Here is a 23,433-nt window from a genome sequence, read left to right on the forward strand (position 1 = left end):
AACTTACTTGTGCATGGAGGGATATGTTACAGGTACACAGTGTTCTGCTCAGTATTGCAACCTTTACACACAAAAACATACCTACAAATGTCTGGTCACACCAAACATTTTATTCCAGTGTGCAGCACATAGTCTGTCCATTTGACAGAGTCAACGTATGCATCCCAAGGTGCAGCCCGAGGCCATGGAAGGAAGGGGATTGTCAGAAATTGTCCTGTAGAATAGGCAACCATTAAAATGGATGATATCAGCAGCTTGAGCCTTATCACATACCACACCAAAGTAATCCAACATCACATAATCCAAGATACAAACAGATGGCAGTACAACAGTCCCTGATCACAGGTCCATTATAATCCAATGACTATGCGTCAGTGTTGTGGCACAGGTCATACAAGAATAGTGTTTAGCCAATGTGAAGGGTGAATGACTTGGATGCAATCTATGACTACATATTTCATGCTCACAAGATGACACACATGATGCAATCGGCCCAACACAGCACACAAATCGAGCCCAACGTGCACTTCTAAACTTCCACCTAAACACTGTGCAAGCTTCCTTGACACAAGTCTCATACACCCTAAATCTGTGACCTACATTACCTGGAACCCTCCATGTCCACTTTGTATATCGGAACAGCATCTGATACCTGCCAATGTCACAACTCTGAAATGCCCACATGAGAATGTAATTTTGAAGGTACCTATACAAAGACAAAACAAGGAGTAAAGGCTTGAAAACATACCTATTGTGTAGATCACATAGCAAGCAACTAGAAAAATAATTTTATTGCAAGGAAACTGACACAAACAAAGCAATAGCATCAAAATGGGGATATGCCAAAGGGTAACTCTTCAAGCAGCCTTTGGCTGAATATTGCAAAGTATCAGTTCCCTAGCTGTTGCTAAAACAGTCAAGATCTGTCAACATCAGATCTGGCTCCAACTGATGACTTAAGTCCACTCTTGTTTGCCTATCCAAGGAGTAACGCTCCATGGTCTGAAGGTTGGCAATGGAGAGTAGACAGGAGGTTGTCACATCCTCCCGCTCCCTGGTTACCTTTGTATGACAAGTCAAGATTCCTAATACTAGTCTAACATTAGTCAGTGTGTCCACAGCAACATACATGATGCATGTAAATGATATCATGTGATAGTGCATTTTGTGACAGGATAGACATGGCACTCAGTACACATCACAGCTTAAAATAACGCAAGGGTCACATGTGCCCCCCATTGTTTTCAATACATGTGTCTGCAACATGGATATGGCCCAAATTCAAAGATGTACATCACAATTGCCCCTTAAAATGTGACTGTGTATCTCAACAGCCAAAATGACCATTGGCGTTGATGGACTGTGCCCCAATATTAATTGCCATCTGTGCCCTGCATATACTACAATGGTGTCTGAGTAGTAGGACCTACATGACAAGACAGGATAAGGAGGTTTTTGCAATCAAAAAAACCTTTTTTTGTAGATGGGAAGCAGTTTTTAAAGCCCAGTACAGCATTTCAGGCTGCCAAAATGGCTGCTGTCTGACCTACTTCATTGGACATTAGGAATCGCTCGCGCACGGAAGTTATCATGGCGGTAGGCGGTTGCAACCGCGGCAGACACAGCCATAGGCTAACGTTGTTGCCAGTGGTGGTCGCTGCCCGATGGATGTGCCTGCCAGCGATGACGACCACGTATGTGGTGGATGTGACTGCCATGTTCTGCAGATTCATTCACTTGACTCCTTACACTGCTTCCAGCAATACATCCACAACTTGAGCTGCTTTGTGCCACCTCTGGGAGCAATCATGCCACGCCCAGAAGGTAATAGGGCCCCTGCCTTCTCAGCAGAGGATCTGGCGAGGCTGGTGACTGAGGTCCTAGCCCTGTAAGGACAGCTCTATGGCTCACTAGAGCTGCAGGTATGTACCTCATTTGCACAATATTCTCTGTACTTCACCATCCTATCCCTCCTTACTGGCTAGAATGTGCCTATATGTGCCAGTTAGACTTCTTGTGTGCCTGTTGTTGCGTTCTGTGTGGCATCAATGGGATGGACAATGTGACGGTATTGGTGGTCAGTGCCATATGCTAAGTTCAGTCACCTTGTGCTGTGTGAGATTTTTGGAGTCCTAGATCATCCTTGTGTTGGATGCACATACCAAAGTAAGGAGACATCGCTGCCATCCCCTGATATTTCTTGATTATTGTAAACGGCAGGCAACATGGATGTGCATGACAGCATGAGCCCGTGTATGCATGTTGTATGAGCCATTTGAGAATCATGTGAGCAATGTGTATAGTGTCACAGATCTTTCAAACCACATCTGGCCTTGCTAAACCGTTGTGTGGAAGGCATATAATGGCTCACTCTGCCCTTCAGGTTGCCACACACAGCACATGCTAAATTGCTGCTGGCTTCATGATGTACAGTCGTGCACGGAAGTGATGGGAATGGAGCGTCATGTAGGTTCTGTCAGCTCAGCCTACATAGACCATTGCTTGTCAAATGTATCTCCCAGAATGGAACCTAGTCTAGGCTGTGGGAGAATCACTATGGCTATACAAATGTGGTACTGTACCCACTCCCTGCACCACAGCAGATCCCGGCATGTGGCAAATATGATGCTCTAGTGGCAAAAAGTGCCCTGAATGTCTCATTCCTTTGACTAGATTAGAAATGGGTACAGAGGTAAATCATAGTCCATATGTGCATTTAGCATCATTGCCATTGTGTGTCTTAGACTCATGACACATCCCTTATTCCCACAGCTGTGTTGTCTCCTACACACAGATCCTATTTGTTCTGTATAGGTGTATTGCATATCTGACAGTCCCACAGTGCATACAGTGGGTATATTCATGGGAAGCCATGGTAGGTGTCTCAGTAGCTTGGTCACATAGCAGAAACTGTACAATGCATACCTTTGTTTGTTGGATGCCTTTTCTGTTGGATAGGCACATATGTCCAAAGGAGTGTTCTGTGTTACAGGCACATACCACAGAACCTCACCCACTGAAGTGACATGAGTCCGCACTTGTTATTCCACATGTCCACATCTGCACAAAGAAGACACATTCTGTACTTACCATGCCAGCACTCTTCATTGAAACTCATGTGTAATGTTGAAGTTGGTACTCTGGCAGTGGTCCATCCATGCTTAAGGAGTTTACCCTTCAGAAGCTACATAGGTGTGTAGTGTTTAATTGGGGCTCATACCACAGTACAGGTTGCTAGAGCATGAGCTTCCTCATGTCAGCAAGCTTGCTTAGTCATTGTAAGGCATGATCAGGATAGTGGGTTAGTTTGCAGATGAAAACACATATGTCTGTAGTCAGGTCCTGGTACTTATTGGCTTTTGTGTTTCACACTGCAGGAGTATTAACAAATAGAAAAGTCCTAGCTTCTTGTTACCGACATGTATGTGACTCAACCATTTGTGACAAAACTTGTGATTGTAATCTCTTGATTTCTCTTTTGCCTCCCTGCAGGTCTACACCCATCAGAAAACGGAACTTTGGAGAGCCATTGTCAAGAAGGTGTGGACCCTGGGGGCATTCTGGCAGTGGCCAACCCAGACCTTGATGGGTGTTTGAGGACAGCACAGCAGCCATAAGGGGGTGAGTACAGGGCATATTACTGCCTGTCATGTTGCCAAGTTAATGTGTTAGGTTCTGAAAACTCCCCCTGATGCTTAGGGAAGAGCCATGTGTAACACAATAGATGAGTAATTGCTTGTGTAGACATGTCATGTGTTGTATACTGATGTGCCTAGCCTATAGGCCCAGGGACCTAGGACACAGCTGTGTGCAATCCACAAACAATTTGCTCTCTGGACAAAATATCACTGTTTACATTGATCAATCAAGTACTGTTTGTTGTTGTAGTAGTAGTAAAATCTATGAAACAGACCACTACTCCTCAGTGTTACAGGCCAAAGGTAAGAAATGAATGGATCATTGTCCTCAGCCATGTGTCTGGCTAAATGAGCATTTCAGCATTTGCCACCCAGAGGCTAGTTGTCTTCAGTCTATGACGGATGCTGTTGCCACTTTACTGTCTGTAATATTAAGATGGGCATCATACACGTGACAGAAAATCCATGTTTCCCTTGGTGAGTGGGGAATGTCCATTGACAAGATTTATGTGCCATCACTGTTGCCAACATTACTTATGCCTACATGTCAGCATGTGTCCCTTTCTCTTTAGCAACGTATTTGTAAACTGCTGTTTCATGCATGGTCTACCTGTGTTGATGGGATGATGGCTGTATTCTCGCATATATATGTGCATGGCTACCGGTGTGTGGAATAAGACATTTACCATGTGGGTACATTTCATGTTGTGTCACATACAGGAGTGTGTCACCATTGTTTATTGGCTGACATATACACTCATGCATCATAGAATGTCAATTTGCATGTACAAATGCAGTAGCAATGAGGGACATGACAGGTAGGCCTAGAGTTTTTAGCCCCAATGTGCATTTCTATGCCATTGATGTAGAATCATGTAGACTCATGTAGCAAAGTGCTTAGCACATGTGAAATGTGTAAAGTTTGTGAACTGACTCTTGGCATGCATCATGGAGTGACTTGCAGTTATGTTGAGATCACATATGTTTGAGTACAACCCGACATCTATGGACATCTGGGTTTGCATGACAATATTAGAGACAAAGATGTAGCTTTCAATTGGGCAACATGTTGAGGGCCTTCAACAAGCACTTTCAAATCTCTGGGCCTCTCCAACATCCAGGGAACTAATGGTGTCTACTGATGCACTCAGAGTATGTCATTGTACAGGGTACCAGACATTAGTGGTGATTTCTGATCACCACTTATGGCTTACTGATTCATTGTGTTGTGGAGTTTAGAGACATTTCTCTCTGACATATTGCACATGAGGTCTACAATATCCATTCCATGCTACATTTGTGGCCTATCTGAGCAATATTAGTACTACTTCCATGACTCCATTGGGACAATTCACTCGGTGAAATGTGCATTGTGAAACTGCTTCCAGCGTGAAATGAGCAGTTTCCTGTCACCTTCTCCTGCCTATTGTACGTTTGTCAGCAACATTGCAGGATTATGGAGCATTATTTCTTATTGTTGGTTCACTATGTATGTGACAAAAAGATGTGTGCATGACCTTGTGTGGGATCTGTGAGAATGTAGGTGGCATTGGCCTACTATTGTATGGCAACAGGTAACTGAGATATGCTCCATGGGGCAAGGCACTGAGGTAGTCTCCTACTAGTTCAATAGTTACTGTGATTGCACAAATACAGCAATGCAATTGCAGTTATCTGAGATCCTGATTTTCCTGAGGGCAACTGTTGACAGTTCAGTTGGCATGCACACATATGGTGTGGCACATGTATGAGCCACTTAGGTGGAGTTTGTTGCTGGGGCCTACTTCACATCATGGTAAAGTTTGCGAATCAGAGCTATTGTTCAAGTGCGATCATGGACATGTGATGACCATATTTCTCCTTGTATTTTGCAGCATCAGCCCAGGGAATTGAAGGAGACAGGGCACAACCGAGTGGGGATGCATCTGGCCATGGGACCTCAGGTCAGGACACCACTTACACAGAGGGACCCAGTGGCCCGGAGGGTGAGGGGAGTTCACTGGGGGAGACCGGATGAACATCATCTTCATCATCGGAATCTTCCTCCAGTGGACGCTCCTAAGTGGTGGCAGACTCATTGGGACATACCCCTGTACCATCTTTGTCTTCCACCGCAAGTTCTATCGCCACCCTCCCTGTTGCTCACCACCCAGTTGGCCATGCCCCCTCACCCAATAGGGTGGGTCTGTCCTTTGCTGCAGGCACCCCTGCCACTGTTACCCCTGCTGCCCTCAGTGAGGAGGCTATTGACCTCCTGAGGAGTATCTCTGTGGTTCAGACAGCCATTGTGAATGCCATCCTGGGACTGGCATCCCAACTGCAGCAGACCAGTGCATTCCTGGAAGGTATTTATGGTGCAATGTCTGGCCTACTGAGATCTTTTTAGGCTCTGGACTTCACACTGATGGCAGCCAGTCACTCTCTACGTTCCATTCCCCGTCCACCTCCCTCTTTTCCAATCCAAATTCCCCCTCTCCCCTACCTACCCTAAGCAAACAGACTGATCCACAAATACCAACCCCAACACACAAGAGCAGCACACAGAGACACAAGCACCATAAAACATACCAGCACGTAAGAAACAGCAGGCACCCACACAAACAGCATCAGTCAACACTTCCCCAGACAAACCCACCACCCCCACCATGTCACACACAACATCAAGCATACCCACAGGCACCACTATAACAGTCAGTGATACACCCAGCATACCCGCAGACAGCACCCCAACAGATACACAGACATCCACCACGTCCAGCATAGCCACAGACATCACCCCAACGGATACACAGACATCCAGCACGTTCAGCATACCTGCAGACACCACCACAACAGACACACAGACAGCCACCACTACAAACATACCTGCAGACACCAACCCAACAGGCACACAAACACATCCTCCACTCCCACATCACCCTGCACCTCCACCTTCTAGCCCCCCAAGATAAATAAACACTCACACACGAAACAGGCACCACCCAAACACAACTATACCTCCCACACACACCCAAGACATCCACACCAATAAAGCAGACTACCAATCCATTGACCTCCAAAACCCCTCTCCCTTCTGCTGACCTTTCCTGTGTTCCTAAGTCAAATCTTTTTTTTGAGCTTGCCCTTTCCCATGTTTCCTCCATTCTGTCCCAAACCCAAGAGGCCCTGACCCACGTCCCAACCCATCCCTTCCATCTTCGAGTCCTCCCCTGTTACACCTGTCTACCTGCAAGCACACATACACCTCTCACCAAGAAGAAGCCCGCCTCTTCTAAGAAGCCATCCCAAACCCACTCATCCCAAATGCGACCCCCCAAAGATGATCCTTGAGGTGCCTGCCTCACCACTTCATGCCCCTTCTTGTGGAGGTTCCCTGGAAGTTAGGAGTCAAGTGACAGCACAGGTATATGCCTGGACATTTTTATATTGTTTTTCTGGGTACATAGTTGTCCTGCAATTCCTTTTCTAGCTTTATGTTGTTCCTGAGTAACTTGTATTGTCTGCCTACAGTTGTGTGTGTTTCAGCCTGCTTGCTATTACATTTGCCGTTGTTTGTGGTATCTGACTTTATGGGCAGTACTGGTGTCCCCCAAGACAAGTGTGTATATTGACTTTATGGATATGTGGGTGTAAATGCAATGGTGGTGTCATACCATTGTGGATTGTTTAGTATGGTAAGTATTTCATCTTGCGTAGTCCAATGTGAGCATGTATGGTGTTAAACCTGTCCCCCTGATATGGATTGTAGATTCATCTCATGTGTGACAGCTTGAGTTTTGTTTGTGCAGACGTGGAGTGTGTTCAATTGTACTAGCTTCCTTTGCATTTGATTGTGCTCATGCCCATTTAGCTGAGTGTATCTTTCAGCTACTTCATCTAGGTGTATGTCCCATGCAGTTGGAGTTGTATATTCTTTGTTGACATGCACTTCCACATTGTGCAGATAGGCATTTCATTTGGCTCTAGTGTTGCTTGTCTCAGAGATACATGGAGGACCAATTCCTGCAGAAATGTTGTTTAAGCGGCATTTACAAAGTTATGTGTCCCAGTGCAGCCTCCTTCCCTGAATGCTCCCTATTATGCAGGTATTGTTCGTACAGTGAAAATTGTATATTTGTCTCTCTGTCTATTGTGCTTCTCATTGTCCTTCCATTGTGTTGCAATGTGGGTGATATGTGTCCATTTCAGGGCTGTTTGATGGAAGCGGTGCTTGTGTTCCATGTCAAATTCATAAATATTTGTGTTGAATTTGACAACAGTCCATGGCATGTGTGCAATGTGAGTGTGTGAATTGTATCTGTAGATGTGATGTTGCTGTGTTGTTGGTGCTGTGTGAGACAATGTTGTGTACATTTCACTGACCCTGCGCCTGAGATGGGCAGACATGTTTTTGTGCAGCCTTGTGACTGCTGCGCTCTGTGCTTCCTGGCGGTCTTTGCTCCATAGGCCCGCATGACTTGTAACCAGTGCTTAATTTGTGCTTATTGTTTCTGTTGCTGAGCACCGGAACTTATTTTTGAGGGCGGGGCTTATTCTTCTGCCTCAAGCATTGCTATGAGCAAAAGACACATGGGAAAGACAGAGGAAGAGAAAAAAGAAAAAGTGCCACAATGGGAGAAAGCAGAAAGCTACAAGAGTGAGCTGAAGGGGCAGGGAGTGGCTGTAAATGGATTGAAGAGGCCCGAGAGTGGCTTCAGGATTAGCTGCCTCAGAATTCCGTGCTCGCACATTTAAATGCAGCAACGCCGTGTTTAAAAGGAGGACATTGGGCACCGGCACCTTTTTATTTACAAATTAAACACTGCTTGTAACCAATCCGAAGGCGGTCAGACCGCCAACACCACCATGGCAGTCCATGGACCACAAAACTCATAATTAGGGCCTTAGTACTGATTGGTACTGTTTTCTTTCAAATCACAGTGCACCTCAGGTTTCAGATGGTGGAAATTTAGGAAATACAACTCCCAGCACACCAACAACATGATTGTGGGGAATTTCTTGGTATAGTCTAAGTGAATAAAACAACATAGGAAAATGGACTATGAGCAAGACTGGTTGGTTTGTTTTGTGTGTACACTAATTAAACAATTTGAAAGCCGCTCTCTCATGAGTGCATCTATGTTCAATGATTTGAGGAGTGCCCCAAAGGTTTGAGCCCATTTACTCTGGAAGTATGCAATGCTGATATTTGTGTCCTTAAAATTCTTTGGCAGTATTTAACATCACAAAATTTCTGCTAGCAGTATTATGTCATATAAACCTACTTTATTGAGAATTAATGGATGAATAAAACACATATAATCACAATGTTCCCCTAGTAGGTATCTTGGCAGTAAAAAAATAAAGAACCTGGTTATGGTGTATAAGGAAACTAAACAGTTATAATGGAGAAACATTTTTAGCTTTAAAATCAAACCATTAAAAAAATAGGCTTCAAAATTTTCTGGAATGCATTGTGCTCAGTTCTGAACTACAAACCAACAGGTAATTGACTCTAGACCACTGATACCAAAAACACCAAATATGTTTCTCCCAGGGGATTTCACCTGAAATAAGGGACACTTGACAATGTTAGATGTGTTCAGAAGTGTATCAGCCTCATTTTAGAAGCTGGTGGAAAGGACATGATTTGTGTAGCCTTTAAAATATGTTCCTTCACCGTAATCCTGTCACTGATGGTGGCTTTCCAAAATACTTAAACCCATAAAAATGATATTAAAGTCACTTTTCAATAAACTATTAATGCACCATCTTTACATTACTTATGAAAACTGCACCTTGAAGTAACACAGGGCATCCTTTCACATACTGTAAGACAATGAAAGTGTTGGTCTTCTGAAGGACTGGCATAGTGAATAGTCCTCCTGCTGAAATATATTGAATGGTAACAACCGTATTCCTCTGAACTGTGCCTTCATGAGAGTTATTAAAACAAACATGAGGAACTGTCAATTTTATCCGTTCCTTGATAATAAGATCTCTCATGTTGGTACTGAGATCTTACCTGTTGTTACTACCTAGATGAACCATGATGCCATGTTACATTTTGACATTATCTGAAGTCTGGGCTCTTGCATCAGGATGATATTTGTCAATGGACCCTGCCTCTGGGTGTCTTAAACAGCAGATCCCATTGCTTGCTAAGTTTGTCCATCTCCTTTTTGGGAGGTTTAATCTGAATGAAACTACAAATATCAATTGTCTCTCTCTTAACACAATCATCAGTGTTCCAGGTCAGTCATTGAAGTGTGCAAAACTCAATGGGTGTTGCACATCCAAAATACCTGTTAATTTCTCAAGTTTAAAGGATAACTCAAGATGTAATACCTTGAGTAAGTAATGCATTCAGAATTGTGTTAACCACCGCCGGAGGGCGATCTTTTACCTACACTGTAGCGAAGAGCTGGAACGACCTCCCCCTGCACCTCAGACATGGCCCGTCACTCACCATCTTCAGGAAGAACCTCAAGACGTGGCTCTTTGGATGAGGTCCCTCCCCTCCACCCCTTCCCCCAACGCCTTGAGACCCTAATGGGTGTGTAGCTGTGCTTTATAAATACTGATTGATTGATTAACTTAATGTAGGATAGATTTTGGATTCACAGTCATGCTATTAGATTGCAACGCCACTACAACACGTGTAAAGCAGAGTCAGATTGAAGACAGTGATTGTGCTGTGGTACGAAGTGCAGCAGCTTACAAATTAGAAGTGTATGTACATTTGCAGTATATGATTAAAAGGACACCGTGACTCAAAGGTAAAAGCTTTATTGTTTTTTAGTATGTATGTATATAACTGGAAGCAGTTAGCAACCGCTACGCCCAAATCCAACTGACACCATCACCTTCAGCTCTATCACCCTGAGAACCCCAACATTCCACAAGCCATGGGAATCCCAACATTCCATAACACAAGAACCCAATTGACTTTCCTCTTTATGACATTTCAGAACCAAAATATACATGTTAAATGAGAACACCAAATAATTAGACTAAAATGCCATAACCTAAATCTAGTGCATAATTCATAGTACAAATAATGGAGCTAACAAAAAATGTAATACCATAAATGAGGTGCATGACTGAGAAGAAATATACAGTAAAACAAGACAATGAAAATAATTTACATAGAGTTACCTATGTGCGGGAAAATGGAAAAATGTAGGATGATCCTTCCATATTTATCCATTCATAACGAAACCATGGAATTTGTTTGGCACCCTTCTTCTCCTCTGTAAAACCGTACATCTGTTCACAACACCTTCCTCATTCTTCCTCCTGTCGTGTAATCGAATCTCTATGCCCCACATCCTGTTGCACAGAAATGTTATTCCTATTTTAACCTTCCCATCACCAAAACTCACCACTCTCTTCCTCGCATCCATCACTTTCTTGGGTACTGAAGCCTAGATTCCTCCTTGGGTAAAATTCTTAAAATCTCAACCCTCACACTATCCCCAACTGACACTTCAACATCCCTTTCACTCTTACCAACATTCTTGCTTTGTGCCAAAATTGCTTTGTGCCAAAATTCTTCCACTTTGGACCTTGAAATATATATATATTTGCATTTCAGCAGATGGGACACTAGTGCTGATGAGTCAGTTTATCATCTTCCATGACACAACATTTCCATGGCCCCACATATTTAGGAAGGGATGCAATGGCCATGCCCTTTAAACAACATGGGTTTAAACCTAAATTCAGGATGCATTCAGAGGATTTGTGTCACAGTTTTGTCACGTGACAACAGATGAATGTAGGGAAACAAACACTAGTTACCCTGAGTCATGTAGGAGATCTGGTGGTCTGTTCAACTGGATGCAGGTGGACTTAATTGAAATGCCTGTTTGTAACAGGTTGGGATATGCCTTGGTTATAGTATGCATTTTCTCTCAATGAGTAGAAGCCTACACAACAAGGAGAAATTACAGTCTCACTGTCACTAACCTTCTGTTAAGAGTACTGGAACAGAGGTACACAATGCTGTTTTTTTCCGGAGCCAGCTCAAGGGACTCACTTTAACAATGAGATCTAAAAGATGTTGTGTGCAGCATCCCGAATGGAGCAGAAGTTGCATTACATTTATTGACCAGAAGCTTCTGGTATAGTGGACCAGCTTAATAGAAGAATAAAGCCCCACTGGCAAAAGTTTGTGCATCCACTTCAATGAAATGGCCAGATGCTTTACCTTTAGTGTTGATGAGCTCCGAAGTACACTTGACAGAAGGACAGGTTGGTCTCTTCATGAGATCCTTATGGGAAGAGCCATGAGACTGCCTGCTGTACCTGCAAATGTACTGGGGAACACAACAGAAGACATGGTACTCAATTACTGCTAAGGATTGGCTGATATGGTACATTCTGTCTCTCAACAGGTTGAAGCTGTCACTGCAAATAGGCATCTAAAGTAGTGCCACAACGTGAATCCAGGAGACTGGGTTCTCATTAAGAAGCATGTGAGAACGTCCAGTCTGGAGCCAAGGTGGAAACGCCCCTACTAGGTGATAATAATTATGAACACTGTTGTTAAATGTACTGAAGGAGAAAAATGGGTCCATGTCTCACATTCTGAGAGAACAAGAGATCTGCATGAAGAAATAGTGTTCTATGAGCCGGAACCGAGATCATTAGTGACTATGCAACAGCAAACTGTACAGATGGCAGAAGTACAAGGAGCAAAACAACAAGTAGCAGAACTGCAAGAAGAAACGGGTGAAGAACTGCAGACAGGTGAAGAAGTCTGATTTCCTGATATCTCACATTGGTGTGAGTGGTATTGGAGCTCTTGGTATAGAAGGTAGAAAAGTAAGAACACAGACTGAAGTGACAGTTGAGCTACCTTCAGAGCAGCAAGAAGATCCATGAAGAAGGAACAAGTACTGAATCAAGATCTAGAAAGGACGTCAATAATGCTAAATAGACAAAACAGTATAGTTGAGAGAAATTGAAATCAAGTGAGTCAGTTGGATCCATACAGCGGCAGTTAATGAGGAGACAGAATAAAGTGGAATAAGTGACAGAGGAGGACATCAACAAATACTCAGTAGATCTAAAAGATTACGAGTATCTTTTCAGAGGTATTCACACCTGAATGGTCTTACGCCGTGAGCCAAGTACTACATATCCCACTATCAGATTTGCTTAATTGTAACAAATAATTACCTGAGCCACCTTGAAGTTGTTCTGAATTCTAGTTAAGGGAATGTTGCTAAACATTCATTGAATAAACTGTGCTAATATGCTGAGATCAAAATTGATAAGTTGCTAAGCAAAAAGAATTAGGAAGATCTGCATTGGCCGAAAGCAGCAGTAGAAGAGTGTGGATAACATTTTAGCAGAACATGGAATAGGGTTAAGGAAGACTATACGAAAATTGCTGAAAAAAGAGCTGCAAAAAACGAACTGAATTACAAGGAAAAAGAAGAAAAATAAAGACTGTTTGTGAACTAAGTAACTGAAAGCAAAGAATTAACACTTGCTACTACACTTCTTGTTTGAAAAAGGTCTGACTTCAGACAGACGTGTTCTTACCAGAGCTAGATGCAAGATTACTATAGGTATTAATTTTTTATTAGTAGTTTTCTTAGCTAGTGCGTTATTACTAGTGGCCTATTTTAGTTCTTATGCAGAGGAGGAGGTGCCACAGTTTGGAAGACGGAGACCCGCAAGGAGCCGATCATGAACCACTGCCACAGGAAGAGCAGCGGGGGGAGACATGGAGAGCCGGAGAGCCACAAAGGGCAGAGCGCCGAACCACTGCTGCAGGAAGGGCTGTGTGTGGTGATGCGGAGAGGTGGAGAGCCACGGAGAGCCGAACGCGAGTCAGCAGTAGGGAGGCTTCCAAGTCAACGTATCGTCGGAGTGGCTGTGGCCCCCCGGCGAGGGGAGGGGGCCACTCCAGACTGTATCCAACTGCACTTCTATGGGTGGAGACGTGGTAGTGCTGTGAATCCAGTGGCCTGTGCCGTGAACGTGAATCAGCCATTGGGCTATTCGAGGCTACAGGAGTCGGCCTCACATCCACATCTCTGTGTTGTCTGAAGAGAGGGGACTGCATCGGACCATATTGGACCGCAGTGCTGCAGTGCTGCGAGTTGAGACATAGTAGTACAGCAACACCTCAGGCAGGATCCAACAGTTGAGGCTACTGGGGGCAGCCTCAATGTCATCGAGGAGAGGGGGCTGCACTGGACTGTACTGGACTGCACTGGACTCAGAACGTTCAAGCTGAAGCCATGTTAAGCTCCTGGAAGAGGAGGTCGCAACCCTGTGAAGGAGGTTCTGGGCTCTTGGCTCTGGGTTTCAGGGGTACTCTAATAACTCTAGGAGTGCTGTTGGGGAGCTGTTGCTGTCATTTTTCTAGCCCTACCCCCTCCTTGGTGCTTGGTTCTTAGCGCGTAGTTCTAGAGGAGTCCCTTGAAGCCTGTGAAGTCCCTGAAGCAGCTTGTCTTGAATCTCTGTGAGGAGGAGTTGCTAGGAGGCTTGAAGTCCTCTAGGTACTTTGTTGGTGCCAACAGGACTGCTCTGTGTCTACGCTCAGGGCGGGTAGTCCCTATGAGATCTTGTAAAATAAACAAAATCAATGCCACTGAGCTATAAGAAGGTTAGTAGGCTCCAGGTAAAAAGCTTAAATACTATCCTTCACTTTATACAAAAAGGAAAGTTTACTGACTCAATTTCTATGGCAGAAGGAGCTGACTAGCCCTTGATCCACCCAGAGACATGAAACATGGCAGAAACCATGTCTCTTTAGTCTCTCCAGTGGTCAAATCCCCTTCTATGGGTGCTACAGAGGAGAATAGCACAATTATTGGCTGTAAGGATGCAGGTGATCATCCTATTGAGGACTGCCAGATATTGAGGTCAACATGATCACAAATGTAGGGATTTCTCCTGATTATGGTATAGCCAAGTCTGCAGCTGGCTTAACGCATTCATTGATGCAGTCTCCTGGGCTAAAGCTTTTAGTAGCACTCCTTCAGATTGTGTATGCTCGGTCTTACACCTGATTTTGACGTTCCTGAAAGCATGTCTTGTGACGCTCCCAGTCAATATGTGATACTATCCGAGTCTTTTAAATGTTTGGAGAGAATCTTATCCTCTATTTTGTCTTTATTAGAAAAATCGGTGGACAACTCTGACCACATATATTAGTAAGATTGAAAGTCCTGTTGGGTCCAAGGGAGAAGGAGTTTGCACTGGGCAAGAATATTTTATCTGCCCGCGAGGCCCATAGGAAACTGGGCTGGGCTGTGCAGCTACTAGTTCAGCATTTGTGGCTTCAGGAAGTACTTCAGATGAAGTTCTTTCAAAACAATTGTCATCCTGTGAAAAGGGAACTGAGGCTGGCAAACCTCAAGCTTTCCACAAGGCCCCTCATGATATGAATCTTTCTTGCCAAGATAGTTCAGTATATTCTTTAAAAAGTCTTTTCACACCTCCTCCCTCCCCTCTTGTAGTAGATATTCCGTTGAAAGATGTGGTCCAGAAGGGGGCTGCAGTGGTCCATGAGGTGGCACCATTTCCCATTTTTAGAGCAAGAGCTCAGCAACCTTCAGGCCCTGTTTTTTTGGTCAACAATAGCAATGATGGAAATATCAGTATTAAGGGAAAGGAAAAGGGTAAAAAATAGTGGTGAAGAATAAGCTGAGGATATCGAAAAAGAAGCCAAGGAAAATTAGGTTCCAGAAACCTCTGCACTGAAAAGGAAGTCTGATCAAATCTTAACGCATGGAAAAAGTGAGCTGTTTCCCCCCAGAGATGAACCTTCTGCTAGAATGGTGGCTTCTTCATTTTTTAATCCGAGTGGGGATGCGTTTGCCCCTATTGCTGTGAAATCAAATGTTGGCCTATCTAACTTGCGGGGCCAGCAGATTAGAAAAGTTTTCTGGGGCTGATGGCTCCATAACTGCTCCTGTGGACACTGACTGTCTTGATTTTATTGCATTATTTGACTCTGATTTAATTATGAATTGACCATTTTTAATATCTTGTTTTCCAGATATTGATTCTTTAAACATTTTTCAAAGTAAAGAGATCTCTCCTGTACATTTAACGTATGCCTCAGGAGTATTGAAAACATGAATTTGGTTTAATTCTAAAATTGTTGTGAATCTAATTTTAACAAAGTTTTTATTAGTTGCAATCTAGAGTTATAGATGTAATCCCGGTATGAAAGGAAAAGTATTCTGCCAGTGGCCATACAGCCATCCCGTTTCTGGCAACATATGAAGGTCAGTTGAGCCCCTTCTCTGAGTTATCTTCCTCTAATCTGAAATATTGGAATATTTCAGTTTTAAATGGTGAGAAGTTGGTAAATTATGCGGGCTGAATGATACAGTTCCCTCTGCCCTGGTGGTTGGAAGATGATCGGGAGAAATGGAGTTGGTTAGCAGGCACAATAAACATTAAAAGGTTCTGGGGCATCGGGGAATGCCCCACATTGTGGTCACTAGTAATAATTTTACAGTGCCTTTCTGGAATGCAGCAGGAATTGGGAACTCAATTGAAAAGTTAGATTTCTTAAGAATCTTGCATGCTGATTTAATCTGCATTCAGGAAAGCTGGTGTACAGCTAATATTTTGGGCCCGGGTTACACTGTTTTATGTTGCAATGCTCAGCCTACTGAGAAAGGACAGGCAAAAGAGGGAACTGCCATTCTTTTGTGTAACTCGTAACTTGTTAAAATGGGATTATGAAAATCTAAAGGTCCCTTCTAAATATTTTCAGGTATTCAAGGTTAATCCCTTTTCAAAAGATGGAAGAAGAATTCCTTTGTTCATGGTGAACGTATGCATTCCCCTGGACAAGAGTTATAATAAAATTCTGAAAGAGGTGTTTAATTTCATCTCATTGATTGAGATGGATGAGGGAGAATATGAAGTCTTGTTGATGGGTGATCTAATTTGCAAAGTGTCTAATTGCTTTATTTTGTGATATAGAGAGTGAATGGGCTTTTAATATTTCGACTTTATTGTTCCCATTAAACACTAAAACAGATAAAAAGGGTTTACATCCTACTAATATGAGGGAACATGGTTATTTGATTGAAAACGGGAAATTCAGTCAGATCTACCAGCCTAATTCACTCATAAATCTGGGTGGGGCAATTCCATCATTTATTATTTTGTTGCTTCTTAAGCTACAGCCCAATCTGTTTAGAATTTGATAACATTAGACTCCTCATTTACTGACCATAAGATTTTGGCCCTTACATTAAAATTGAGTTTGTTGGCTGTAGAGGCCTGGAAATTTGATGGCCAAGGAACCGACTTTAATAAGCATTCCAAAAGAACTTTCTAGTTTCAATAAAAAATTATTCATTTAGGAAAATGCCTTGAAAGGGCTATTTAGACTCTTGATGACTGGAGTGGGGACATTCTTCACAGGTTTTCTGAGTTCATGTACATGATAGTAAAAGGAGATCAGTTAGAAGGTCCTATACCTCCTCATAAGAAGATTTGTCCCTCAGTGTTGCTCCTAAATAATGAAATTAACAGATTGACAAGGCTACAGTTTATTATATTTTTCGAAGGAAAGGGGTAGAATAATTTAACTTTTAAAGAGAAGAAGAGTGAGGTTAAAGACAGGATTAAGAAAGGAGGTCACAGAGCAGAAATGAACTGACTTGAGAGAAGCTGAACTCTCAAAAAACTCTTGCAAATATTGGGTGATTGTTTCTTAGTGTTGTGGATTTTGCAAGGCCTCTTTTGCTCCCTCTATTGCTGAGGCAACATACAGAGATTATATTCTCTCCCTGTATCCAGACAAAGCGCTGACATAGATTGCTATGGTCCTCCTTCAGTAGAGGAGATTGAGGTCTTTATCAGCGACCTGCAAACCTCTGGTGAATGGGGCCCTATGAGGTGCCATCTCTGTGATTAAGCAGGAACCATTGCTTTGGACAAAGTTCCTATACCCTGAAATCTTTTACTGTTATCTAAATGGTGTAGTGCTGCCATAATGGGTTGGGAGTGTAAAAATTCCCTTATACAAGAAAGGCGATAGCTATTCCCCTGCAAATTATCAGGAAATTGCCATATTGGATGCCACCAGGTCTTTACGAAAAGTTTATTAGAGCATCTTATCACTTGGGAAGAGAGCAATCTGATCCTTCTGTTAGGACATTCTGGATTTAGTCATAACACTCTGAAAAACATCTCAGCATTACAGTTAATAAGCAAAAACTATGTTACAAAGCAGACAGTGAACTTTGCAAAGGGGCTGGCAAGTGCTTGGGCAGTGCAGGGGCCCCCCTGGAGCACCTTGCACCCCTACTACATCCAGCAGTGCTACCGCCATGTAACCAGTGGCAGAGAGGGGCGGGTCGTAATCCACAGGGCGGCGCTGCTTGCAGCGCTGCCTTGGCAGATTAGGACTGCCAAAACCGACAGACCCTCCTGTGGAGGGAAACTGGCAGTGCTGGCGGCCCGACCGTGGCACGACTGCCATGGTCACAATGTGGCGGTCAGACCACCGCCAAAGCTGTTGGGCCACCGATTTTGGAAGCGGTGAAACCTCTACCGTGACCATGGCGGTCAATAGACTACCAGGGTTGTAATGAGGCCCCAAGTGACTTGCCTTAAATCAGAGGATGTTAAGCCAACTTCGGGTTCCATGGTTATCAGTTCAAGCCACTAAGCCACCAGTCCTCCCTTCAAAATAGGGGTTAATTTTAGGAAATGTGTGTACTGTGCTGCACATAGTTTGTGATTGTTAAATCTTTCAGCTTTGGGGTGCTTTTCCACCAAATGTTTCTCCCCTCTTGTTTTCTGAAATTCATTGTTGGTGTCTTTAGGGCTTTGTGCACTTTACTATTGCTAACTAGTGCTAAAGTACTTGTGCTCACTCCTCTAAACAAGGTGAAATTGGCTCAAACCCAGTTGGCACATTGAATTTCTTATAAATTCCTAGTAAAGTAGTACAACATATACCCAGGCCCTGTAAATTAAATGCTACTACTGGGCCTGCAGCTCTCATTGTGCCACCCACTTAAGTAGCTATTTAAAATATGTCCCAGGGCTGCCATTGCAGCCTGCTAGCAGTTTTAAACTGTCTATTCATCCTAGCAAAACAAACGTTTTTCAGGCCTAAACTTCCCTATTTAATTCATATAAGTCACCCTTCTGGTAAGCCCTAATAGCTCATAAAGCAGGATGTATTGTACTTAAAAATGTATTGTACTTAAAAATGTATTGTACCTAAAAAACTATTATGTTTTATATGTTCTGGTAGTGAAACACCCCATAATTAATGTTTATCTACAATGAGGTCTACTCACTAATAGGTAAATGATAGGATAATGATGTTACCTTGTTACATTTAATAAGTGTTAATTTTTGATTGGTAACAGATCAATGTCATGTTTGATTTTAAAAGAATGGGGATTTAAGACCCTCTTCAATGGAAGAGTTAGACAGTTCTGAAAACGCCACTTTGAAAAAGTTGGCATTTTCTTGCCCTAACAATTTGGTGCCTGCAGACTGAAACCTGAATCACAACTGTGAATGGTTGGCAGGTGGCCTTTGTGTATTCCTCTCTGACAGTGAGACAAAGGCAGATGAGAAGTTGGCAGGATGGGCCATCCTGCCAGGATGTGTGAGGCGGAGCTGTTCTCTGCCCCAATTACATTTCAAAGAAGCTTCCTCCATTCACTCACAAAGAACTTAAAATTTTCCCTTTGTCACTGCAGACTCATTTGAGCCTGGGCAGCGAGGAAAGACACTCATGAACCCTCTGTGGGGGGGGGAACTCTACAAGTTTTTTCAGTTCAAAGCTAGCACAAGTATAAAAATATAACCCTTAAATTCACTCTTCAGTTCACTATTAGACCTGCAAAAGACCCCAAAAGGATTGCCTTGTACTTCTGAGGACTGCCTTACTGCTAACAGAGTACTGCCCTGCTGCTTAAATGTTGCCTTGGAACCTCATGAGACAGCCTGACTGCTTGAGGCATGTCTTGCTGCTTGATCCCAGGACTACCAGAGTGACTCCAAGGGTTAGTTGGGTGGCCTCCCGCTCTGAAAAACAGGGACATAAAAGGCTACAACAACCTTAAACCCGCACCTGGGCCCTGCCTGAAGTGAAGCCTGTCCTTCTAGTGGTGCCCACCCAGTCCTGCATGTTTGGAAGTGGTTCCCAAACAGGCAAAAAAAAAAAGTTGGGACTTAAAAAGTTTCCATGAAAAGTGTTCTGAGAACTAACAGGAGACCGAGACCTACCTGCTTGCTGATCCGCCCAAGGTGCATCGACATTTGCAGAAGCTTACCCTAAGTTCTCCTCTGCAACAGAAAATCCTGTTCAGCAGCTCCTTTTCAGAAGAGTATTCAGACTCTCAGGGTCCTTGTTGGCTACAGCCTAAAGGTTTGTCCTGACAAAGATTTTTGAGTGCCAAAGAGAGACTTTTTAAGGCATATGCAAAGTGGGTTCTGACCCAAAGCCCCAGTCTTTCAAGGCCACCCTAACAAGGTCTTCTCAACTATTCACTTTTGATTTCTATTTTATTCTGACAATCCTCCCTTGATAATCTGAATTTGCTGCTTAAACATAAATGTCTTGTATTACCATTTCTTTTGATCTAGAATTATAGAACGGGTAGACAGGGTGATTTGTGAGTTCATTACAGAAATGCTGCAGAGAAATCTTTTAGCTGCTCATAACATTCATACAAAAGTTTGATTTAGAGCTAAACAATACTCTTCTGTGTCTGAAGGAATCTCACATGGGTACTTCCTGTTCTTTGCTGTGAGTGGTGTTTGCATTACTCCTGTCTGGGTTGGTAAATTATCTTTACTGTTGCTTGCACTATGCCTGCACTATTTGTTCAAGAAGATTACAAAGCTGCTGCTTTAATGTGTCTCCATCAAAAAGGGTAGTATCCAGTATTATTTTAAAACATCTAAAGGAAAGATGTATATACCTCTTTTAAGTGCTATTTGGTCAACAATTTTTGTTATCTTTTAAGTACTGTTTGGGGAGCTTGGAAAAGTACCATTTGCACTGAGATTTTTTTTTTTGTTAATTTTAAAAGTTTGACATTCATAATAGTTTGCCATACGTGAGAACATTTATGTCCCACTGGGATAGATATTTTCCCAATTTAGAACATAAAGGCCAGCTTTGTCATCAAATGTATCTTTGTAACCTGCAGAACAGAGTTTCTTACCAATGCAACTCCTGTTAGTTATGGGTAACAAAAAGTATTGATTACAACACTGATTAGGGTGAAAGGCAGATCTTTATATCTTCAGGTATAGCTTTTTGTTAGAAGTCTGAGACTGTGAAACTGTGTAGCTTTGTGTACTTCTTTTTATCTTTGTCCTCATTCCACACTCAGTCCACACCCAACCCTGGAAACCTTGCCAAGTGGTTAGAAACTCCTCCCTGGAAGTCGAGACTCGGGTAATGATGAATGATATACTAGACTGTGTGGGTGGGCCACAGTTCAGCATTAAAATTCCTGTTTCAGGCTAAGAACGGTGTTAGCACGTCAGACCTTAGTAAGTAAACTTATAAGGGGACACGTTTAGGTCGAGAAACTTTTTGACTCGCATTTAAGAAGTTCTTACCATAGCTCCAGTACGTAATCACTAATCAATACATAATAATCAACAATCATTAGTAATCATTAATCAATGGAGTCAGTAGTTATCACGCACCATGACCTTTCAGTCATGAAAAACCACACCTTTAGTAAGAGTTTAGAATGTTTATTTACCTATATTAGCAGTGCTAAGGTCATGTAGATTAATCTCAAAATCAAATGAAACACATACAGAAACAACACTGGTTGTCCAAAGCGGCGGAAGAAACGCAATCTAATTAAAGCTTGAACTACTACACATTCAAAAGTTACAGTGCAAATCAATAGCAGAGTCAGGTGCATCAACGAGATGAAATACATGTAGTTGAGCAGAGAAATCCATCAAGCGTTAGTCTTTTTCATCATAAGTCAGAATCCGCAACTAACATCAGATTAGCATCAGCATGTTGGGCTTCATGCAAAACAATTTGGTAACAAAAATTTTGGAAAAACATCTAACTGTGGTAGAGTCATAGACAAAACAGCGCAGTTGGTACCTAGAAAGGAAAAACAATTATGCATAATAATCACATTTCAATTTATACCTATCCTCGGTATGGGTCAGCAAAGCAGAATCAGGCTTCGTCCTCAGGACATCAGTCGAACAGCAAGGCATCAGGTTCTCAGTCAGGAAAATTGGAGCAAAGTCATTAAGCATTATAGGTAAGCATGTCTCTAGTAAAGACGCATAAGAAAATAATAACCTTTTTTTAGGAAATGTGGGCAGAATATCTGTCTTCTCTCAGAATGAGCGTTGTTATATCAAAGTCACCTAAACTATCCCCTAATTCCCTATTGGTCATTTAAATCGTATGTTCACACTCTGCCCAATAAAACTCCTATACCAAATCTACGAATTCCAATATTTCTCCTTTCTCATATTGTTGATTGGTTCATCTTGCGATGTCCTCATCATCCGGCTCGCCAGGTAACAATATTATCGCAGCTTTCACTCTAGTCAGTTTCTTCATTGTTCTTGTCCTGGGAAAGTTAGTCTCACACACATTACACATAAAATGTTCCATTAGAAAAAACATCATCTCCTAGCAGTCGGTTCTCATGAAAAGCTTCGGTTTTGAGCACATTTGAACAATACAATAGACATTTCACAGTTTAATTCACTTTGTCAGCATGTTTATTAAACGCTCAGAAATACAGCTTTTACATGAGGCCTGGCAAAATAGGCCAAGACACTCGCTAAGTTAAGGCCTACAATTAATAGGGCTAAAGCATACTTCATAACCCTTAATATGACAAATTACTGCATTAGTCTAACATATATTCAATATTTCATAAGTATGAATCATTGATGAGTACATTTCGTTAACATTGGTGGCCATTCTTTGAGATCAAGTTCAAGTTCAAGTTTATTGACAAGGTTAAATCAAACCATCACAAGTCAAGCATACATACAATATAAATACTTAACATTCTCACTATATAAAATAGAAGCTCATAAAGACCTATTTTACTTATTTATAACTAAATCTTATCATGGTGTTAAATTATGCGTGACTAAGACCTGCTCCTCTAATTTCAACCTTATTTTTTTTAATTAACACCGAGTTATATCTATGACTAATTTCTGCTGCAGTTGACCGTTTGGGAACTCTTCTAATATGAGTTGATAAACCATGTACTCTCCGTTTGCTAGACTTTATTCTCTAATTTTTTTGGGGCCTGTACCGTAAATTTGGTCCCTTGACAAGAAAATGTGATTGAGAGTCCACTAAGCCAACTGATAACAACCGTCCTACATGAGTGTATTTTTAGTGACCTGAAGATGTTTTTCAAATACTATGTCCTGAGGCCAAGCAAAGCCTGGCACATGCAAAAGATGTTTTCTAATGACTCTTGTCTGTATCCACACAGTCGGCAAAGAAGTGTTGGTACTTGCTTTCTCCATAAAGGGGCCATGTCTTTTGTTTCCATCAACCCAAATCGAAAAAGCTTGAACCAATGTTTCAATGACTAGTTGAAGGATGGTGCTAGATATTCCTGAGCCCGTAAGTTTTTATATGATGTTATTACAGTCCAAGCGTGCTGTCTTCTTGTCAGTTTTTGTCTATCAGAAATTGGAGACTTCATTTTAGTGACAGCATTTGCCTTCCGGTAAAACTCCACTTTTCCCCGGTTCCGTTCCCATGCATTTCGAAAACCTAGCACTTTGATGCAGTTGTTTAAGTGATGACCCCAGGTGCCTTTATCGT

The 23,433-nt window shown here is 42.4% G+C and overlaps 1 protein-coding gene across 1 annotated transcript in view; it reads left to right on the top strand.

Moving 5' to 3' along the window:
- Positions 1-23,433, top strand: part of LOC138293917 (uncharacterized) — a 225,991-nt gene that overhangs the window by 52,221 nt on the left and 150,337 nt on the right. Inside the window, exon 4 of the mRNA XM_069233200.1 lies at positions 3,493-3,621. Within this exon, the coding sequence (XP_069089301.1) occupies positions 3,493-3,597 (105 nt within the window). The 3' untranslated portion in view covers positions 3,598-3,621. The remainder of the gene's footprint in view (positions 1-3,492; positions 3,622-23,433) is intronic.

This window comes from Pleurodeles waltl, chromosome 4_2, assembly GCF_031143425.1.
Source record: "Pleurodeles waltl isolate 20211129_DDA chromosome 4_2, aPleWal1.hap1.20221129, whole genome shotgun sequence".
Taxonomy (NCBI): Eukaryota; Metazoa; Chordata; class Amphibia; order Caudata; family Salamandridae; genus Pleurodeles; species Pleurodeles waltl.